This window comes from Camelus dromedarius, chromosome 6 (genome assembly GCF_036321535.1).
Source record: "Camelus dromedarius isolate mCamDro1 chromosome 6, mCamDro1.pat, whole genome shotgun sequence".
Lineage (NCBI taxonomy): Eukaryota > Metazoa > Chordata > Mammalia > Artiodactyla > Camelidae > Camelus > Camelus dromedarius.
The window spans coordinates 59,666,868-59,687,266 of NC_087441.1; the positions used below are offsets into that span (position 1 = coordinate 59,666,868).

At 44.8% G+C, this 20,399-nt stretch overlaps 1 protein-coding gene across 3 annotated transcripts in view; it reads right to left on the reverse strand.

The window, feature by feature from the left end:
* Positions 1-20,399, reverse strand: part of ANKRD6 (ankyrin repeat domain 6) — a 196,320-nt gene that overhangs the window by 87,478 nt on the left and 88,443 nt on the right. For 2 of the 3 annotated variants that reach the window (XM_031456043.2, XM_010987694.3), the window contains exon 2: positions 511-773. In XM_031456043.2, coding sequence (XP_031311903.1) covers positions 511-630 — 120 coding nt within the window. In that variant the 5' untranslated portion in view covers positions 631-773. Of the gene's footprint in view, positions 1-510; positions 774-13,198; positions 13,641-20,399 lie in introns of those variants that run through there. The other variant, XM_064486862.1, reaches the window with a different exon arrangement.

Genomic DNA, 20,399 nt, shown 5'->3' on the forward strand with positions numbered 1-20,399 from the left:
GTTGGTGAGGGGTCAGCACTTGCCACACATTTTCACTGAACCATGTGAAATCAGCCTAAGGAGGTCACAGGGGTCACTTGGTCCAAGCCCTTCACTGTACACATGGGATCAAGGAGGTTCTGCACAGTGGAGGGGCTGCCCCATCCACAGGCTGGTCCACCTCCCCAGAGGCCTGTCTAACGTGATTATCACACAAACGCTCTACACACTAAGTTTTTTGTGCCCTGACTTCTCCAGAGAGATCTCTTGTCCGTTTGGCTAAAGAACTAGGTGAGAAAAAGCCACACTATGATTTTAAAAACTGTAAAATGCTAATTACAAATGATTCCATTTGAAAGAGAGCAACAAAAGCATTTTTAATCCTTCTTTCTTCTCCCCAAACCTCCATCACTGGGGGAAAGAAGAGCCACTTCCTCGAAAACTATGAACCAAACACAGTAGTTTTATGGACAATGGTTAAGAGGTAGGCTCTTTCCCGGGAAATGGCTAAAGTGTTTATTCTCTTGTTACCTTGGTAACTGCTACCTTGGCGCCCTTGTTGATGAGCTGAACCACATTCTCCGCCTGGCCTTTGTACGCAGCTATGAGAAGGCGTTCTGAAAGCGCGGCGACCGCATCTTGCTGGCTCATGAATTAGGAGAGAAAGACGTTTTCGGGAAAGCTGTAGACAAGTCCCTTTGGCTCAACACGACGCCACTGGCCCGGGCAGGCACCTTGGGTAAAGATGCTTCGATCATTGGAAGGGGCTTCCAGCACTATGCCATCTTTGGGACCTAGGGTTACAGAACAAAGCTGCCATCAGTGCCACTCAGCACCCAGGACAGGCCACACCTCTCCTCCTTGGTTTTAGGGCATCTGCTGATTGCCTACTGCAGAGGAGGGGATCTGAGGGGAGACAGGACATGCAGGAATTCCGCACCCTCTGCAGGGCAAATCCTGAACTTAGAAGTGGAAGGCAGAGCATGTGCTGAACATCCCCCCATGCCCCCACCTCCCTCTGGGGGTCCTCCAGATGACTAGGGCCTGAACTGAGAGGTCTGCTCTGCAATTCCTATCCAGGTAGCAGAGGTCTGATACAATCCCCTGAACATAGTCTGGTTTCCAGGCCCACCTTCAGCAGGTGACTGCACTGTGTAGGACCACGGAGGGTCCTCTGGACTGTGTTCTGTGGGTCCACCAAGGCTAACATGCCTATTCCCCTGACCAGTTAGGTGCCAATGGACGACACCCCACAGAGATCCTGAGGAGGGAGCTACATCCATGGGGTTTGCTCCCAGCATTTCCCGTTCTCTTCCTTCATCCTTTTCTCACTGTAGACAGTGCAGGTTCCTGACTTCTGGAACAGATGGAGAGCTGGGAGCAGGCCCCGGCTATCTCCTGGCCAATTACTGCTGGAACAACCCATCTTGGGAACAAAACAGATGCTAGAAACAGTTACTCTAGGGAGGGGCTTGTGCTGCTTCCGTGCTTAACAAGAGGGAAGTAAATGGCCTATTCAAATCACCAACAGGACACTAAGCCCCAGCTCAGAGCAGTGGTCTGGAGGTAGTAACTGGCAATAAACTTAACTCTTCTTTCCACCAAATGGCCAAATTAATAGAATTTTAAAGACTGACTCCTCAGATACATACTACTATATATAAAATAGATAAACAGTAAGGACCTACTGCATAGGTCAATTATCTTTTTTTTTTTTTTAATTGAAGTATAGTCAGATACAATATGTCAATTTCTGGTGTACAGCACAATGTCCCAGTCATGCATACAAACTTATATTTGTTTTCATATTCTTTTTCATTAAAGGTTACTACAAGATATTGAATACAGTTCCCTGTGCTATACAGAAGAAATTTGGGGGATTTTACCTATTTTTATATATAGTGGCTAACATTTGCAAGTCTCAAACATCTTTTAATAACCTATCATGGAAAAGAGTCTGAAAAAGAATACATATATGTATAACTTAATCACAATGCTGTACACCTGAAACTAACACAACGTTGTAAATCAACTATACTTTAATTTAAAATTTTAAAAATAAAAATAAATAAATAAATAAAAAATAAAGACTGACTCCTTCTACTAGCCCTGGGCCACTATTAGGGCAAAACAAAGCCGTTGGGAATTATATCAAAGGTGAAGGGTTTGGGGGACTGAAGAAGAAATGCTTACAGATCTGACCCTTTCCTGCTAGGACAACAAGAAAGTGTGAGCCTCTTTTTGTTTTAAAATGTACTTACTAAAAATACCAATATACGCAAATAGAAAGAAAAGGCTATGACCACAGAGAATCTCCAGTCCTACCACACATTCTGATTTTGAAGGCCCAGAGGATACACATCCTTTACAGTTCCTCCCAGGCAAACCCCATGCTCCTTTCAATCTCTAAAGATTAAAGAATTGGTTGTGATGTGACTGGGAAGGGCTGGACGGAACCCACTCGGACTCCCCTTCACTGTGACATCCAGGCAGGCCGTTTCACCAAGTGCTCCGCTGGCTGGGGTTAAAACGTGCATGTGTAAAACAGAATGACAGGACTGTGGTGGGAATTAAAGATGCTATGTTACCCCTGAGAGTATTGGCCAATGTGAATAGCATAACTTCAGAAAGGTCATTCTTAACTCTAATCAATTTGTGAATGATCAAATTTTCTCCCTGTCCTTCACCTGTTGCCCAAAATGTGGGTAAACAATAGCAAGGAAAGACAGAGAAGGAACCCTCATCCACTCACGCTGCTCTGATCACCAGGCTCATGAGAAGTGCAACCAACCTGGAGAAGGTACGTGCTCCGAGCAGAAGACCCCTCCCTCAGCCACAGTCAGATCTCTGGGATGCACCAGAAATCCTTGTTGGATGAAGGAGCCAATGAAAGAATACAGTTGAGACTCAAAACAGAGAGAAATGGAGCTGGAAAAGCCTTTGGAAACTCCCAGGATCGCCATGAAAACTGTAGTTTGAGCTTTGTTTCCCAGAACGTTCCACTGTTTGGAAGTGGTTTGTTTTTATAAACATAGGCTACACTGTCTTTCTTTATTCAGGTAATCTGTGGTATCTTCAAACCAATTACACTGAGCTTCTGCTTTGACTGCCCCAATCCTATAAAAGCACTCCAGGTCCAAATGGCAGGAAAATGCAGAAAATTAGCCCTGGCTTCCTAAATGCTCTCCCTCCCAGGATCACATTTTTCTTCATTTAGTCATTTGTTATTTCTGGGCACTCTACCTAAAATGCCAGCCTCCCCTTCCCAAATCTTTCCTGCAACAGGCATATGAATGTCTCAAGTAAAATGGCCCAGTTCAGACAAATATCGTCATGGCTAAAATTTCTCTATTTCACTACATCACTTAACTCCTGGGGATAGAGATCTCCTTGGTGCAACCTCAGTGCAGCCCATCAGCCGAGGTCACGAGGTCCAGACCAGCAGTGCTGTCTGGTCTCCCCAGCAACAGAAGCACAGGTCAACAGGCCTGTCTCACACTGACAGCTGCTCCCCCTCCTCCCTCCTGTCCCATGCAATAAATTCAGCCTCGCAGACACTGAGACAAAAGCCGAGGTGCACTGATTGCCATGGTTGCAAGCTACTGAGATTGTCCATAATTACCTTTGGTAAATAGCCCTTTACCAGCCCAGCACACATTACTATTCCTTTTTTTTTTTTAAGAGAGAGAAATACTACATTTGTGAGAAAATGTTGGCCAAGCACAAATGTCAGAGTTTTTTTTCCTTTGGCCTTTCAGTGACAGCTACTTGAGAATGAAATGTCAAGGCATAGCCTGCTGGAGGCAGAGGGCAGCCTCCCAGATAGGTCCCTTATGGGATTTTCAATACTCCCCCCACCAGAGTTGCACAGAAAACTGCCTGCAAAACCAGGAACAGAATCCTAGGTTTCCAGTTCCTAATCTGCTGCTGCCTAGCACCATCCCTGTGAGCTTGGGTATCTCAAGTTTATCTTAAGTTCATTCTTAATTTAAATCCAGTAATAACCTCCCTGCTAGGACCTCCAACATTCACCTGCACTTTCATTTACACACAGCAGAGGGGGGCAGAGGGAGGAATCAATGTGGCTGAGTTTTCTTTACTGCTTCCTTTCTGACCCCCACCCAAGGTTGGGGGACCCCCTCATCTTCCTCTCCACCTCTTTCAGGATCACTGCCCTAAATCCTTGGTATCCTTACTTCCCATCCAGAACAATGATCATCGTCCTTTTGCAATGAGAGAATACTTGGCTTCTCATCCGATACCTCTGAACTGACAAATCAGGCCGAGTGGAAGCAACTGGGCTTGTGGAGAGAGATAAGGAGGATGGCGGACCCCTGAATGGTAAGTGGGAAGGGGAGAGAGACAGAGGGGTAGTGACCAGTCTGCAATTAAGGAGTTAAACTTCACTGCCAACCTGTTGGGTACCCAGGCTGCAGCAGCCCGATTCCCTCATTGAATCTGGGCTTCAGCTTCCAAATAGATCAGCTATCATTCAAGACACTTCCCACTGCTGGCAGTCAGGAATTTCTGCCCCAGGTCTATCAATCATATCCCTCTTTGTCATGATGCTCATTTCCACAGCTTTCTGGAGAAAAACCTTAAATGCAAACAAGCTGCCAGTTCTTAGCGGAAGTGAAATAAATGCATGATCATAAATATGCAATGAACATCATGAATCCAGAAAGGGATTTAGCTTCCTAAGAGTTTCCTCCTTCCTCCCAGCCCACTGCCCCATTTTCACTGCTCTCCAATTCGCCAGTGCTTCTGTCTCTCATCACAAATGCCAGAGGGCCACACAGCTGCTTGCTCTGTGACGCGACCGTTTTTCTCTTTACAGCAAAAGGTCTACGAGGTTTGCTTATGCTGTTATCTTGAAGATTTACAATAAAGTCCCCCAGTACCAATATCCTGACAGGCAAAATATCCTAGCAGAAACCTGCAAACTAAAGTCCCAGCAAGCATTATACACAACCCACCCAGAGACGGTCCACGTGCCCAGGGACCGGTGGTTAGGGAATGCCATCAGTTTTAATAACTCGCTTTGCTCCTTCTGGTCCAAACCCTGTGTTGAAGAGGGATCGTACTCACATCCCAGGGTCTGTCCTCTACATCATGTTCTGTTGCTGGATAGCCGCGGTCAATTCTTTCCTGGAGCGATCATTAGCTTCCAGGGGCTGTCCCGCTCAAGGGTCTGCAGTGATTTACAATACAATGCTTGCTGCCTTTCCCCTTTGAGCTTCGTTTGCCAGTACTAGTCAGATCCCATCTAAAAGCTTATTAAGACATTCATTCAGCTTGCAATGTTCTGTGGCTGCCTAGTCTGCCTGGCACAGCTTCTGAAAGTCTCGGGTCTTCAGATTTTGTTGGACTGCTCCCTCCTGCCAGCAGAGGACCTGTAACACTGCTCTGATCAACGAGTCAGGGGATGATTCACAGATGGGCGGAATGCTTTTGAACAATGCTCATTCTTTTGCATTCTTTCAGCAGTACTACAAAGAGATGAATGTACATGCTGTAAGGGAGGAAGGACGCAGGAAGGGTTAAAATCTGTAAAGAACTGCCTTTATGACAGCAGTCAGAGAAATGCTCGCTTTGTGGGAACAGTGGAGACCCAGACACTCCACGGCCCTCAGCAGAGAGTTCCAGCACAGCATCTGCAGCAGCACAGGGGACTAGGGGCTGACTGGGAAGCCATTCCCGACATTTGTAAACCCATAGTTTGTCTCAAAAATCATCCTCTGAACAGAGTCTCTGCAGCAAAGGGAGAAGGGAGAAGACAAGGAGCAAAGCTGTTCCAAGTGCGGTCAGTGGCCCTCAACATTGCCGGTGTGTCCTCCAGACCACTTGTTGAAGCAACAGAAAACCAATTTCCCAATTGGAGTAATCATAGAAATGAAGAGGGGGTTGATTTTGACTGGAGCCAATATTACTAATTTCCCCCTAATTTCTAAAGCCAGAGTTATTGGTCCTGGAGATGGGAAAATAATTCTGTCAACAAAATCCTCTGAGCACGCCTCCCTGCCCAAAGCCTTGCCTTCGTTTCCCCGAGGAAATGGGAGGTGGGTTGGCATTCTGCTTTGGCTAGTGTTTGGCTGACACCAAGGGCAGGAGAACAGCCAGGCACCGAAGCTGGTGTGCTGTAGAGACTGAATTCCTCCCAGGAGACAGTGCCAATAGAATGAGGAGCCTATTTTTAATACACAACTCTCATCCTAGTTTATCCAAAAGTGATCGCTGCTGGGATACGGCAACCACCACTGGAGGACAAGAGAGGTTAAAACACAGATGGATGTGACCTGCTCCCCACTTTGAAGAAACTCATCAGCTGGCTCTGATCAACCTCGATTAGGGCCCAAAAGGCCAGATGTCAGATGAGAAATGCACACCAAATGCGACAAAAGTATAAAGCAAGAAGTGGTTCATTTTCTCAAAGCCTCTGGGACAGTTCCTTCTTCGTCAGCACAGTACTGCCAATGAGGACGGTACAACACTGGCTGCTCACAGAGCCCGGTGTTCACGAGTACTGTGTGCGAGACAGGAATGACAGGGGCAGAGGTGCACCTCTCGAGCAAGCCCACCATTGCCAAGGAACACGTATGCTTATTTTGTGAGTACATCTCAAGTATAGTAACTATTCTCTTCTGAATCTGACACTTACTGAATCTTTGAAATACTCAGCTCGGCAGAAAGCATAGAGAGGCTGTTGCAGTGAAAGTTGAGTGACATCTGAATACTCTTCCGGAAACCTGTGACATATCCCACCATCAAGAAAAGCTGCTAACAAATGTAAAAATAATATTGGAGGAATAAGAACATATTCTTAGCTACAGACTGACAGGAGGCTTGTGACGTAAAAACCTCCCCTTTTTACATGGAACAGTTAATTACTTTTTGGCTTCCTGGCATGGCTAGGTGACCAGAGCCTGCAATTGGGGGCTGGGTACTGGGTACTCGTATCACAGAGAAAATGACCCCAAATCCAGATAAAGAGAGCCTTCTGCTGCCCCATCTTTCCCTGGGCAAGATGATCATGAGCCTCCTCTGTTCACCTACAGTTTTCTACAAGTTCCTGCTATGGGCTGAATTGTGCCCCTCAAAATTCATGTACTGAAGCCCTAACTCTTAGTGTGACTATATTTGGAAACAGAGCTTTTAGGAGGTAAATAAGGTAAAAAGAGGTTATAAGAGTGGGGCCCTGATCTGATAGGATTAATGTCCTTTTAAGAAGAGATACCAAAGAGTCTCCACGCTCTCTCTCCTACCCCTCTTTTTAAACCTGCACCCCCACCTCTGAGCCATGCTCACAGGAAAGGCCATGTGAGGACACAGCGAGAAAGTGGCCATCTGCAAGTCAGGAAGAGAGTCCTCATCAGAAACCAGCCTCTGCTGGACCTCGATCTGGGACTTCCAGCCTCCAGAACTGTGAGAAAATAAATTTCTGTTGTTAAAGCCACCCAGACTATGGTATCCTGTTATGACAGCCCTAGTGACTAAGACCTGAGCTCCCCTCACAGTGTAACTGCTGGCATGGGCTCAAGGCTGGTCTTCCGGGTTAGACTGAACCCCTTGAAGACAGGAGCCCTATTTTGTTTATCTTGTATCCCCAGTTCCGGTTCCTGGAACATAGTTAGCCCTTAACGTCTGTTAAGCGGATGCTAGAAAAACTAACAATCAATTGCTTTTTCTAATCATTAATTGGTCTCCAGGAGTCTGTGGATCCCTTAAGAAATAGAGGAGGTGCCAACCAAGTCGGTTAGCCTTTTTCCTTTCCCCAAAGATGAAGCAGAGTATGGCTGCAGAACCTCCATGAGATAACAAAGGGGGATGTGTCCATTCTCTTCTCTCTCTCTTCCTCCCCAAACAGAGGGCTGCATCTCCTGGGACCAGAAGAATGACCAATCTCAAGTGACACAGGTCTGTCAGCACCCGAGCACTAGACAGCACCACAGCCATCCTGGGAATTTTCTTCTCACTATCCTCAGCCTCTGTTGGGTAAAACTACAAATGCTAAAGATAAACCAAACTAGCAATACTAAATGACAATAAAGCCAATCCCCAGAAAGAAGTTCACCTTCCATGTGTCCATATCTCAACTCCTACCCACTCCTCCATCCTGCTTTGATCTGGCTTCTTTCTGCCCCCAATTTTCCTATTAAACCACTGTTGATGTGGTGGTTGTTGATTTTGTGGTGTATCAAGAATTTATTGAAGAGATGAGCACAAAGAACTATGGAAACTGGGAGAGAGAGCTTTCTTGCTTGGTGTGCTGGGGTGAAAGCAGGTCAGCAACATTCTCACAGAGAAGGTAACATTTGAGCTGGGTGTTGGGGAATTGGAGAATTTTGTTAGACAGAGAAGTTGGGGAGGACATAGGCAGAGGGAACAGCAAGAGCAAAGGCAGGGTGGTCTGAAAGTGCATGTCACGGATAGGAAAGGGGAACAAAGAGACTTTTGCAGCTGGAGCTTCTAATACATGAGCAATGAACAGAGATGATGTTGCAAAGTCAGGCTGTGGAAAAATTTTCACATCATGCTGAAGACATTGGACTGTATCTTCCACTTGTGATGGGGAACCCTAGATGTTAGTAAGCAGAAGAGAGACTAGTCAGCTTTTTGCACTACTTGGAACTCAAACACACAGAATTGGATTAGTCATAATTATGGGTTCATGCTACACTTTCAAGATTGTATGTACATAGCTTTCTCTTGCTTCCTCTACTTCTTTTATCCCTTTCTTCTTTCCTTCTTTCTTTTTAATTAATATACTTTATTTTTTAGAGTTGTTTTAGGTTTACAGAAAAATTGAGCAGAAAGTATAAAGAGGCTCCTTCATCAATACTCCCTCCCCAACACCCTTCCACAGTGTCCCCTATCACTAACATCTTGCATTAGTGTGGTACATTTGTCATAACGGGGGAGTAAATACTAATACCTTATCAATAACTAAAGCCCATGGTTTACACAGGGCTCCCTCTGTGTTGTACAGTTCCACGGCTCTGCACAAATCTGCATAATATCACACACAATAGCTTCACTGGCCTAATGCTCCACCCATTCATCTCTCTCTTACCCCCCTCCAACCCCTGAAAACCACTGATCAATTTACTGTCTCTAAAGTTTTCCTTTTTGCAGAATGTCATATAGTTGGAATCATATAGTCTGTTGCCTTTCCAGGCTGGCTTCTTTTACTTGGTAATATGCGTTTAAGATTCCTCCATGTCTTTTCATGACTTGCTAGCTCATTTCTTTTTAGTGCTGAATAATATTCCATTGTATGAATGTACCACAGTTTATCTAGTCACCTATTGAAAGACATCTTGGTTGCTTTCAAGTTTTTGCAATTATGAATAAAGCTGCTATAAACACTCATGTGCAAATAAGCCACGGGAATGTAATACACAGCATAAGGAATATCAATAATATTGTAATAACCTTGTGTGGGGACAGATGGTTACTAGACTTATCATGGTGATCATTTCATAATGTATGTAAATGTTAAATCACTGTGTAGTTCACCTGAAACTGACATAACACTGTATGTCAACTATATTTCAGTTTAAAAAAATCCATGTGCAGGTTTTTGTGTGTACATAAGTTTTCACCCTATTTGGGTAAATACGAAGGAATACAACTGCTGAATCATACGGTAGGACAATGCTTAGCTTTGTAGGAAACTGCCGTATAGATTCCAAAGCAGCTGTAACTCCTTTCATTGTAACCAGCTGGTTTTATACTGACCTAATTGCCAAAGGCAATGGTAACCTTCAGTTCTTACCTTACATGATTTCTCTGTCGCATTAAGCACTGCTATCATCCCTCCCTCACTACACTTCCTTCTCCTTTGGTTTCTGTGACCCACTCTCAGCTCGTTCTCCTACCATCCCTTGGAGTATTTCTTGTTCTCATCCAAGGGCCCTTCTCCACTGGTCCCTTAAATGTTGCAGGTCCCTAAGATTCTATCACACATTGTCATCTCTGCTCATTTTCTTCTCTAGAAGATCTAGTACATACATACCCCCGACACCTGCTGCCCACACACTTCTCTGCTGCCTAGATATAGACTGCTCCAAATCTTCTTTAGCCTCGATCACTGTAAACTCCATATTTTAAAAACCTAACCATTTAACAGACATCTTACTTGAATGTCCCCAATCAACATGTTCACAGCCAAATCATCACCCTACTTTCTAAACCCATTCCTTTTCCTGTGTCCCCATCTTGGTGAGGGGCCCCGTCTTTCTTCTGTCTGCCTATTTCCCTAATCTGGAGCTTCTCTCATTCCTCTTTTTCTCCTTCCCCCACATTCAGTAATTAGCCAAATCCTCCTGATTTGAGACAGTACGGCATAGAGATGAAAAATGCAAGCTCTGAAGTCAGATTGTCTGAGCTCAAATCCCAAATCTGCCACTTAATATGGGCAAACTTCTTAATGACTCTAAGCCTGCTTACTCATGTGTAAAACAGAGAGAATAACAATCCCTAACTTACTGGGTTGCTGCAAAGACTGAATGAGATAATACACAGCTGTACAAGCCTGACACATAGAAAGTGCTCAGTCAGTATTAAGCATGGTTGTTTGGTTACTGCTTAAATGTTCCTTGATCTGTTCTCTCTTCTCTAGCTGCACTGCCACTGCCTTCATTCAGGCTGTCATTTCTTACCTGAACTGTCACAGTGGTCTCCAGCTGGACACTGAAGATGTTTCCTGAAATTCTGTATGTGATTATCTAAACTTAGAGGTTGGAGTGAGAGAGGTGACATGGGTTCCAGCTTGCATAACAGACTCTGCCTCTGTGGATGAGTTTTTACCCAGGGGAAGGTGGAAGCTAATGCCAGACTAATGTTCAGGATTTAGACAGTGAGTGTACATTGGCTCACAATGTGTCTTCAGTAAAAGACAACTTTGTAGAGGTCAACACCACCTGGCCAGACAGTGGCTGGGATTTCTTAAACTTGACTCAGGAAAGTCAGCCATTGAGCCAACAGTGGTTAAATTCTCTCTCCTCTGTCTGGGCTGAGGGATCGCTGAGCCAGTGACAGATGAGTTCCCGCTTCTGATGTGTCAGTGTCAAAAGAAAGGGAGTCATGAGAAACTGCCCCTTCTCCTCCAGCTTGTTTCAAGATGGCAGAGCTGGAGAGCAGAGAGCCGAGCTGCCACGCGGGAGGAGCCACCAGCCCCACGTCCATCCGCCAGGGGGCGCTTTGCCGGGAGGCGGAGCCTGGGCTTTTGGTGCTGATTATTTTGCTTTTGTCTGTGGACCTCTCTTCCTCTGTGCTTCTTGACAAAGAGCGTTTCACGGTAGCTGACCATACAGGGTGTTTGGCGGACTCTATCCACAGGACTAAAGTTTGCATGTAGAAGCCGTTCCACCATGGCCCTTCTCCTGGCCTCAATTCCCACCCACTCCCTCCCCCACCTCAATTTATGTGATCACTGATGTCAGAATGCTCTTTGCACAACACAACTGAGAGTGTTTTTCCTCAGCTTACAACCCTCAGTGACTCACGTGCCCTGGCACAAAGTCCAGCAATGCACAAATCCATGTGAGGTCTGGTCTCAGCCTGCCTCCCTCTAACCACCTCTTCTCCGGACACTCCACTCACCCACCCATCCCGCACCCTCGCTTGGCCACAAGGGTACTCAGATTGAATGAGACCAACAGGACTTACCAAAATAGACAGCACCTGTGTGATGTCAGTATTCTCGGCCTCTCTTCCTACCTTCTGATTAAAGAAGCTTCTCCCTTCACCTCCACTTCTAAGGAGACTGTCCTCGCTGGAGAAGTTCTCAGGCTTTAGGTTGTAGAATTAGAGGACAAGCAGGAGAGATGGGAAGGGAGAAGATTGGCTCATCAAGGGAGGCTAAGCTAGTCTACATAACAAAGACCTGGGAAAGAAGGAAGCACCCTGCAGGATGGAGGATGGAACAAGGGTTTCTGGGGGTGACGGTAAACAATGGGCTTCTGAACATGGTGGAATGTGAGAGACTGAGGGAGAATAAAGGGGATATGGAAACTGTTACTGGGAGTTTATGAATTGGGTTCCTTTTAAGTTTTTTTTTGACAACAACAAAGAAATGATTATCATTATTTAAAAAATTACTTTTGGTCTTTGGATTTTGCTTCTTTGAATATCTCCATACAAACACTAGACCATGTGAGACTGGACTTCTTTAGGGTTGCCCTCATATACAATGTCTTTCCTCTAAGACTCAGCTCCTCTGTTCAGGGGCTGTGTCTCAGTCACTGTAAATCCAAGGCAAGTACACAGCCTGGCATATGGCATGCAAACAATAAATGTTTGCTGAATAAATAAATATATTTACACTTGTCCCACCAGGTTAGAGACTCCTACAGAGCAAGTACCTGCTCTTATTTTCCCATGTGTCCAAATAAGTTAACGAATGCTGCAGTGAGTTGAATGGTGGCCTCCCAAAAAGATATATCCGTGTCCTAATCCCCAGAATCCGTGAGTCTTAACTTAGATGGTGAAAGATGTAATTGTGTGAAGGATTCTGGGAGGAGAAGCTCCTTCTGGATGATCTGGGTGGGTCCTAAATGCAATCACACCCACCTTTATAAGAGAAGCAGAGTTTTGAGATAGAAGAGGAAGAAGCCACGTGACCCAAGAGGCAGAGACTGGAGGGATGTGGCCACCTGCCAAGGAACACTGGAGCCACCAGAGGATGAAAGAAGCCAGAAAGGTTTGTTTCCTCCCAACCTCCAGAGGAAGTACAGCCCAGCTGACACCTTAATCTCAGATGTCAGCCCTCCAGAATGTGGGAGAATAAAATCCTGTTGTTTTAAGCCACCTAGTTTGTGGTAATTTGCTAGAGCGGCCACAGGAAACTGATACAAATGCCTTATACATAATGGATACTCAATAACACTTTAACAATGATCTGTCGGGGTTGCTTATAATCACAGGCTGTGCTTCTTTTTTATAAAGTCGCATCCATACCCACACCTTCTCAGCCAAAAGCCAGGACTCTGCTATGTCATTTCAACACCTGTAAATGCTGTTGTAACCAAGGGGTCCCTCATTCAGGGTCCCCCTGAGGGACAGTCAGGTTCTGAGCACTAATGACATTTTCCTATAAAACGTCCTTCCTTCACTTATTCCTTCAGGAAGGAATTGGCACAGCAGGGAAGCACCTGGTAAGGGTCTGATGCCAACAGGAGACATGGTTCATGCCTGGAGGGAGGAGATGCATCCTTACCGGGGTCTCCCCAGCTGGCAGCTGACTCAGGCTGAGTACCCAGCAGCTGACCCACAGGAAACACCGCAGAGCTGAAGGAGAGCCACGTTGGGCTGTCCGTTTCCCATTCTGCACACAGAAAACGAAATCATGAACGCTCTGCTAGCCAGGGATGAAATGTCCCAAGGTAACCCCGGAAACACAATCCCAAATAAGGCAAAGACTAACTTATTTGCCACTGTAATGTTTTTCAGCACACTTCTTCCACCATATTCCACAGAGGACAGAGGTCCGCTCTCAAGTCCACAACCCTTCAGGGAGAAACCACTCAAACTCCCCCAGCCACACACAGATCGATTCTGCCTATAATGTCTGCTAAGTGGCCCTCCGGAAATGGTTGTTCTCAACCTCTGCTGGACCTGTTTTTCATTTCAGGGGTCCTATTGTATTTAATCACGCTGCCAATCAAGTATTTCTTACCAAAATATCCATCTGATACTAAAAATTCCAGATGCTATGATGCATGCCACCCACCCCTCCCCACACTCCCATCTCCCCTGACCCACACGGCTTTCTTCAATAACTCTTTTTAAAAGCTGCAACCTCAGCAAGCATGTCTGGGTCAGATGTGATTTGACGGTAACACCGCCCATCACCTACAAGAGGAGACACCCAGTGGTATGGAGACAGCACTACTGCCTAAACATCACTGCTTGTAGAAGCTACACGCCTGGACCCCTCATCTTAATTCCCCTCCAGTTCCTCCCAGCTGAGGCAGGACTGGGTAGGAGCAAGACGAGAAGAGGGTCTTTTGAAACATGCCACCCACAGAGCGTGCTTCATGACCCTGGGCAGGTGGTATCATTTCCTTGGGCCTTAATGTCCCCAACTATAAAATGGGGATAATAATGGTAGCTACTGACTTCGTAGGGCAGCTAAAAGGATTCCCTGTAGGAGCGATGACAAGCACTCAGCAGAGCACTCGGCACAGAGTAAGTGCTCAGGAAAATACCAGGTGTGCATGTGTGCACGTACAAAGTCTAGGGGAAGCTAAATTGGCTAATTAGATTTCCAAACCCTTCCTACATCTCTTACACCTAGGCCTCTCTTTAGAGTTTCTAGGGGCTCTCCCAGGGAGGCTTTGGGCCCTTGGCCTCACTCAGCACATAGCATGATGCAGCATGTGGCTCCAGAACAGAGCTTTCCTGGGAGCACGTGTCCCTGAGGAGGAGGGGAATTAGGACTTCAAGTCGAGCCAGCCACCAGGGAAGTTCTGTGGTTCTCTCCCTGTCCACGTGCCCTCACACACCGACAGACAGACATGTGCATGCCCAGTCCACAGCTCAGGAAGATGGGTCCTACCTGGTGGACTCCAGCCCCCAGGATGGTGAGGACCTATGAGGTGGAGGGCAGGCTTTCCGGGAAACCCCGCTTGAAGTCAGCTTCCCTCACATCAGCCTCCCTCCAACCCTGGTTATTCTGGTTATTTTCCAGCTAAGACTTTCTCTCCCATTGGTGGTTGTTCATATTATAAGTTTCAGTCACAGATTAACCATGAGCAGATTTGGTCCACGAAGTTCTCTTGCCCCTGATTATATCACATGACCAACACATCAAATTGTCATCATCATCAGGGATGGTACATTATTTGAAATTAAAATTCTGCCACCTCCTGACAAGAAGAGGTTCCTACAGTGAAGGCAGAGGGAGCAGGGACACACCGACCTTGACTTGCTTATTACACGCCCAGAATTAGCCCCAGAGATATTCATTGCTCAGAGTTTCAAACAATCTTGAAGTAGTTATGTCTCTCAGGATTTTCTCCTTATTATTATGGTCAAGTTATTTCCACAATGAACACATATGTCATTAGCTGAGTTTTGGCAGTCTTCAGGAATCAGGGGTCCTGAGGAATGACTCAGACTGAGCCGCTCCTGTGTACGTATCCCGGTGAAGCCTGTGCCTCCCTCTACTGATGGTTTCTCAGAGCACGAGGCTGTTTTTCTTCAGCAAAGTGTGAATCTGGACTCACTATGCTCAGCGGTGGAGCTTCCACTCCTGGGCTTGGCTCTTCCTTGCTCTCGGGAGCCTGGGAGCCAGTCCCTGGGGAGAATCCACAGACCCCATCCACCCCTACAGAGTGGCTATTTCTGTCCTGACAGCCCTTCTCCGGGGTTCTCCCAAAACCCTAGGTGAGGACAGTACCACGTGCTCTCCAATTTCAGGTAGATCGCCTCTTTGATGATCATTTATATCCAGTCCAGCTCGAAACAAGGAGCATGGTAGGGGGAGGGTAACAGAGGAAAAAAGAAGGGGAAGGGTGGGGAGGCAGGAGGGAGCAACAAAGGAGGGGGGACAATGAGAACAGACAGTGAGGGCCCCTGTGAGGATGCAGCCACTCGGGTTGGGGGGGGTTGCTGTTCAATCCCTCCCAACCCCTACTCCTTCCCAAACTAGAAGCCATCCACCCCGCCCAGTTTCCTTTTCTTTTTCTTTTTTTTTTTGGCTTTTACATTCATCTCTATTTTCAAATTTCCATTCCCTGCAACTCCCTCGGTATCTTGACCCAGTCTTCCATCTTCAGCTCAAATGCAGGCAACGGAGGTTCCTGCTACACTCAGTGTAGCATCACTACCCAGTGCAGCTTGCATGTCTTTCTGTTTGGAGTCTATCTGATCCACTCATTTTCTCAGAGTCTGGACTCTTCTTCAGTAACTTCCTAGACATATAAGGCTCCAAAATGCTGAAGGATGGAAACACCCTGCCCAGTTTCTGCGCATTGGATATTTGCTGAATTAATGCGGGGATTCCTTCTGAGAATGCATTCATTGTATTTCCATAGTCTGTTTAGCACCATTTTATTTTACTTTAGAATTAAAACTAGAGGTGGGGGAAACCTGAGAATAACTATGTATATGTATATATTACATGTGTGTATCCAGTCACTTTCTTTTAAAAATGTATAATATACAGAAAGCATACAAATCATAAGTGTACAGCACGTTGAACTTTCAAAAACAGAACAGACCTGTGTGCCTAGCACCTTAGTCGAGATAATAAATTAGCAGTATTCCAGAAGACCCCCTCTCGCTGCTTCTAATTGCTAACTACCCCCACTCCAAAAGTAACCACTGCCCTGATTTTTAACATCAGAGAATAGTTTTACCTATCTTGAACTTTTTTTATTAATTATTTTAATGGAGGTCCCGGGGATTGAACCCAGGACCTTGTGCATGCTAAGCATGCGCTCTGCCACTGAGCTGCACCCACTTCCACTATTTTTGAACTTTATGTGAACAGAATCAAAGAGGATGTATTCTTTTCTGCCTGGCTTCTTTCACACTGCATTTTATTTGTGAGATTCCTCTACGTTTCTGCTTGTCATTATACTTCCTTCATTCTCACGACAGTGTGCCATTGTGTGAATGAATATTCCACAGTTCACTTATCCATTCTTCTACTGATAGGCTTCTGGGTAGTTTTCCATTTTTGTATATTGAAAACAGTGCTGCTGTAAACATTCTTACACCATGTCTTTTGGAGACTCCACACAGACACATTCTGTTACCTAGAGTGGAACTGCTGGGTCATAAGTATGCATATGTATGTTCAACTGTAGCAGATAATTCCATGCATATTTCTCACATTCAGATGAATTCCATCAGTCTATGTGAGGGTCCCAGAAGCAGGAGTGCTGGGCACTGGGTTTCTATCACTCACCACTGGGAAGCAGTCTATGCCTTCCAAAAGTCTTGTAAAAAGAATAAACCTTTAACTCTAGTTCATTTTTTGTTATTTTTTTTATAAATATGTTAGAGGAAAAGCACAATCACTGAAAAATGACCGGCAGAAGAGGCTGACCCTGGACAGCTCAGCCCTCTGCTTGAGGCCAGTGGCAGCCTCTCCCCCTTCCCTAGAGAAGCGAATTACCCACCTGCTGGATCTGCAGCAAACACCCCACGGACAGAAAGGACAGGACACCAAGAATAGCATCTCATTTAGTTCATGACTTATTTTTTTTTTTTTTTATCAAATTAGACTTAAAAAGGACTTGACTGTATTCCATTATGGGAGAGGAAACCAGAAATGGAAACATAACTATTATTACTGTGAAAGTCACATGCTCTCCAGCCACACACTGAGACTCAATATTTCACTCCTTTACAACAACACAACTGCTTGCCACTGGGCAATTTCATCCAAATAATAACACTCCAAAGGCCAAGTCCCCTTAGAGAGCCTGCCTCTTCATAGTATTACAGTCTTCTAAAGCACTGCCTCAGAAACTACTGTGGCTTATTTCACACTTTGAGAAGACTTAAGAGTTTTGAAGTAAAAGCCCAGGTAAGTCATGCAGGTACCATATAAGCAGTGTTAGTCATAACCAAAAAGTGGAAACGACTCAAATGCCCATCAACTGGTGAATGGACAATCAAAATGTGGTATATCCATACAATGAATACTATTCGGGCATGAAAAGGAATGAATTGCTGATATTTACTATAACATGGATGGACCTTGGAAACATTAAACTAAGTAAACGAAGCCAGGCACAAAAGATCACATGTCATATGCTTGCATTTACACAAAACATCCAGAAGAGGCAAATCCAGAGAGACAGACAGTAGACTCCTGGTTGGCAGGAGGAGGATGGGGAGGGGAGGATGCATTGCGGCTCCTGGTGGGTTGGGGGTTTCTTTTTGAGGTGATGAAAATGTTCAGGGATCAGACAATGATGATGGTTGTACACTTTTCTGAATATAATAAAAGCCGCTAAATTGTATACTTTAAAAGGGTGAATCTTAATGGTATATGAAATATATCCTAATTTGAAAAAACATCAAGAGCCAGGACACTGAAATCAGACATGGATTTGTCTCAATCAGCTGTATGCATGATGCTCTAAGCCAGCCACCTTTGTCATCTAAGCCTCAGTCTCCTCCTCTGAGAAATGAGATAATAAAAAAATGATCTCAAATGGCTCTGGTGAGACTCAAACTTATATGTGGAATCTAAAAAATACAACAAACTAGTGACTATAACAAAAAAGAAACAGACTCACAGAGACAGAGAACAACCTAGCGATTACTAGTGGAGAGGGAAGGGGGAAGGGGCAATACAGAGGTGGGGGATTAGAGGTACAAACTCCTGTGTACAAACTAGACGAGCAACAAGCATGCATTGTACAGCACAGGGAATAGAGCCAATATTTTATAATAACCATAAATGGAGCATAACCTTTAAAAACTGTGAACTATATTGCACACCTGTAACATATTGTACATCAGCTATAATTTTAAAAATAGCATAATCACAAACTTATTTATAAAACAGAAACAAATTCACTGACATAGGAAACAAACTTATGGTTACCAGAGGGGGAAGGAGGTAGGAAGGGATAAATTGGGAGTTCAAGATTTATAGACACTAACTACTATATATAAAATAAATAATATAGTAGTATAACAAGTTACTGTATAGCACAGGGAACTATATTCAATATCTAGTAGTAGCCTATAATGAAAAAGAATATGAAAAGGGATACATGTATGTATATGGATGACTGAAACATTATGCTGTACACCAGAAATTGACACAACATTGTAAACTGTAAAAAAAAATTTTAAACAATATAGCCAAGAATTTTTAAAAGGAGTATATTACATTATAATATATATATAAACTTAATAAATATAATACAATTATGTGTGTGTGTATACACACACACACACACACACACGCATGCATTCAGGTTAGCCTTTGGAGATAAATCCTACTGGATCAGCTACATTCCTTTAAAAATTCCCTGACATGTCTTTTTCTGCACGCCAGGGCCACAGAGAGGACAGTAGAGCAGCATTTCACCGTGAGCACATTCCACTGCTCTGACACTTGGGAGCAGGGCCGCTTCAAGAGTCAAGTTCACAGTGGCACACACCTTCCTCCCAGGAGCAACTTCATTTCTGGGGAGGTAGTTTTCAAACTGCTTTACAGAGAAAGGGCAGTGGGCAAACACAAAAGGGCAAAAGCAGCCGCACCTGGGCACCAGGGGGAGAGCAGCCGTGATGATGGCAGGAATGATATGAGAGGGAGCTTGCTCGCCTGGATCATGCATCGTGGTAAGGTCTTCACTTGGTCCTCTTGACAGCACATTTCATTCCCTGTGATTACCCACATTTCACAGATGAGGAAATAAACCAGAGAGAGGTCAGGCTACTGAATTGGGATTGCACAGCCAGCATGTGGTCGGGTCAGGATGTGAACCAAGATGCCAAATTCCAGGGCAACTGCTCTCAACTGTCAGGTGCTACTTCCCTAGCTTCAAGAAGGCATCAAGTATCCATGTTAGGCCAATTATGGGCCAAGGTGCATGGTATTCTCTCAGAATAAATGCATTTGACTTAAATTTGCTCTCCATACAGTCTGTGGAACAAGGCCCTACATTATACTGGTCACCACTGCCAGGGGTTCTCTGTAAAGCATCCTGCAGAACAGAGGAGTGTCCTGGGTACTTTACAGCCTGGCACAGGGCAGGGATTCAGTAGACAAAACCATATGTGCATCACGTTCCATGTTTATCAGTGAAACCAAAAGCACAAACTCAGATCTTTGCACTGATCTTTCCACGTGTGTTTGTGGGTATGCGTGTGTGTTAAACTCTTGTTTGTTTTAATCTTATTGCCTCAGCTGTCAAAATACAGTGGCTAGGAAACATGGAAACAGTATACAGTAATAGAGCTTTCAAACCAAGCATTTATTTCCCAGAGTAGCTAATTCTCAGAAATGTTACCTTATTTATACTACAGGCATTTGGGGTTTACTACTTACACATTTAATGAAAGCCAAAGGTTTACACTGAGGGTACAGGACTCCCCATCTCCTAAATCATGATGCCTTTCAACATTATGGAGATCATGGAGAAATTCAAGGATTATTACTTACATTAAAAAATTATAAGGAAGTTTTAAATATACATTCAGCTTTAATGAACTTGATTAAGGCAGTGATTGGGGAGCTTTACTCTTGTTTAAGACTCTCAATACCTTCTTCTTTTTTCCCTAAAGAAGTGATGTGCTCTACTTAGCTGAACTGGGAGTCTAAAGAAAGTCCTGCTAATAGTTTGCCAGGTTTTCGAAAAGGTTTCCATTTCCACCTGCCAGATGTGAGGCCCCACCTTGCAATGGTGCTGGTAGCAGGGGTAGGAACAGGGACTCTTTCTCGG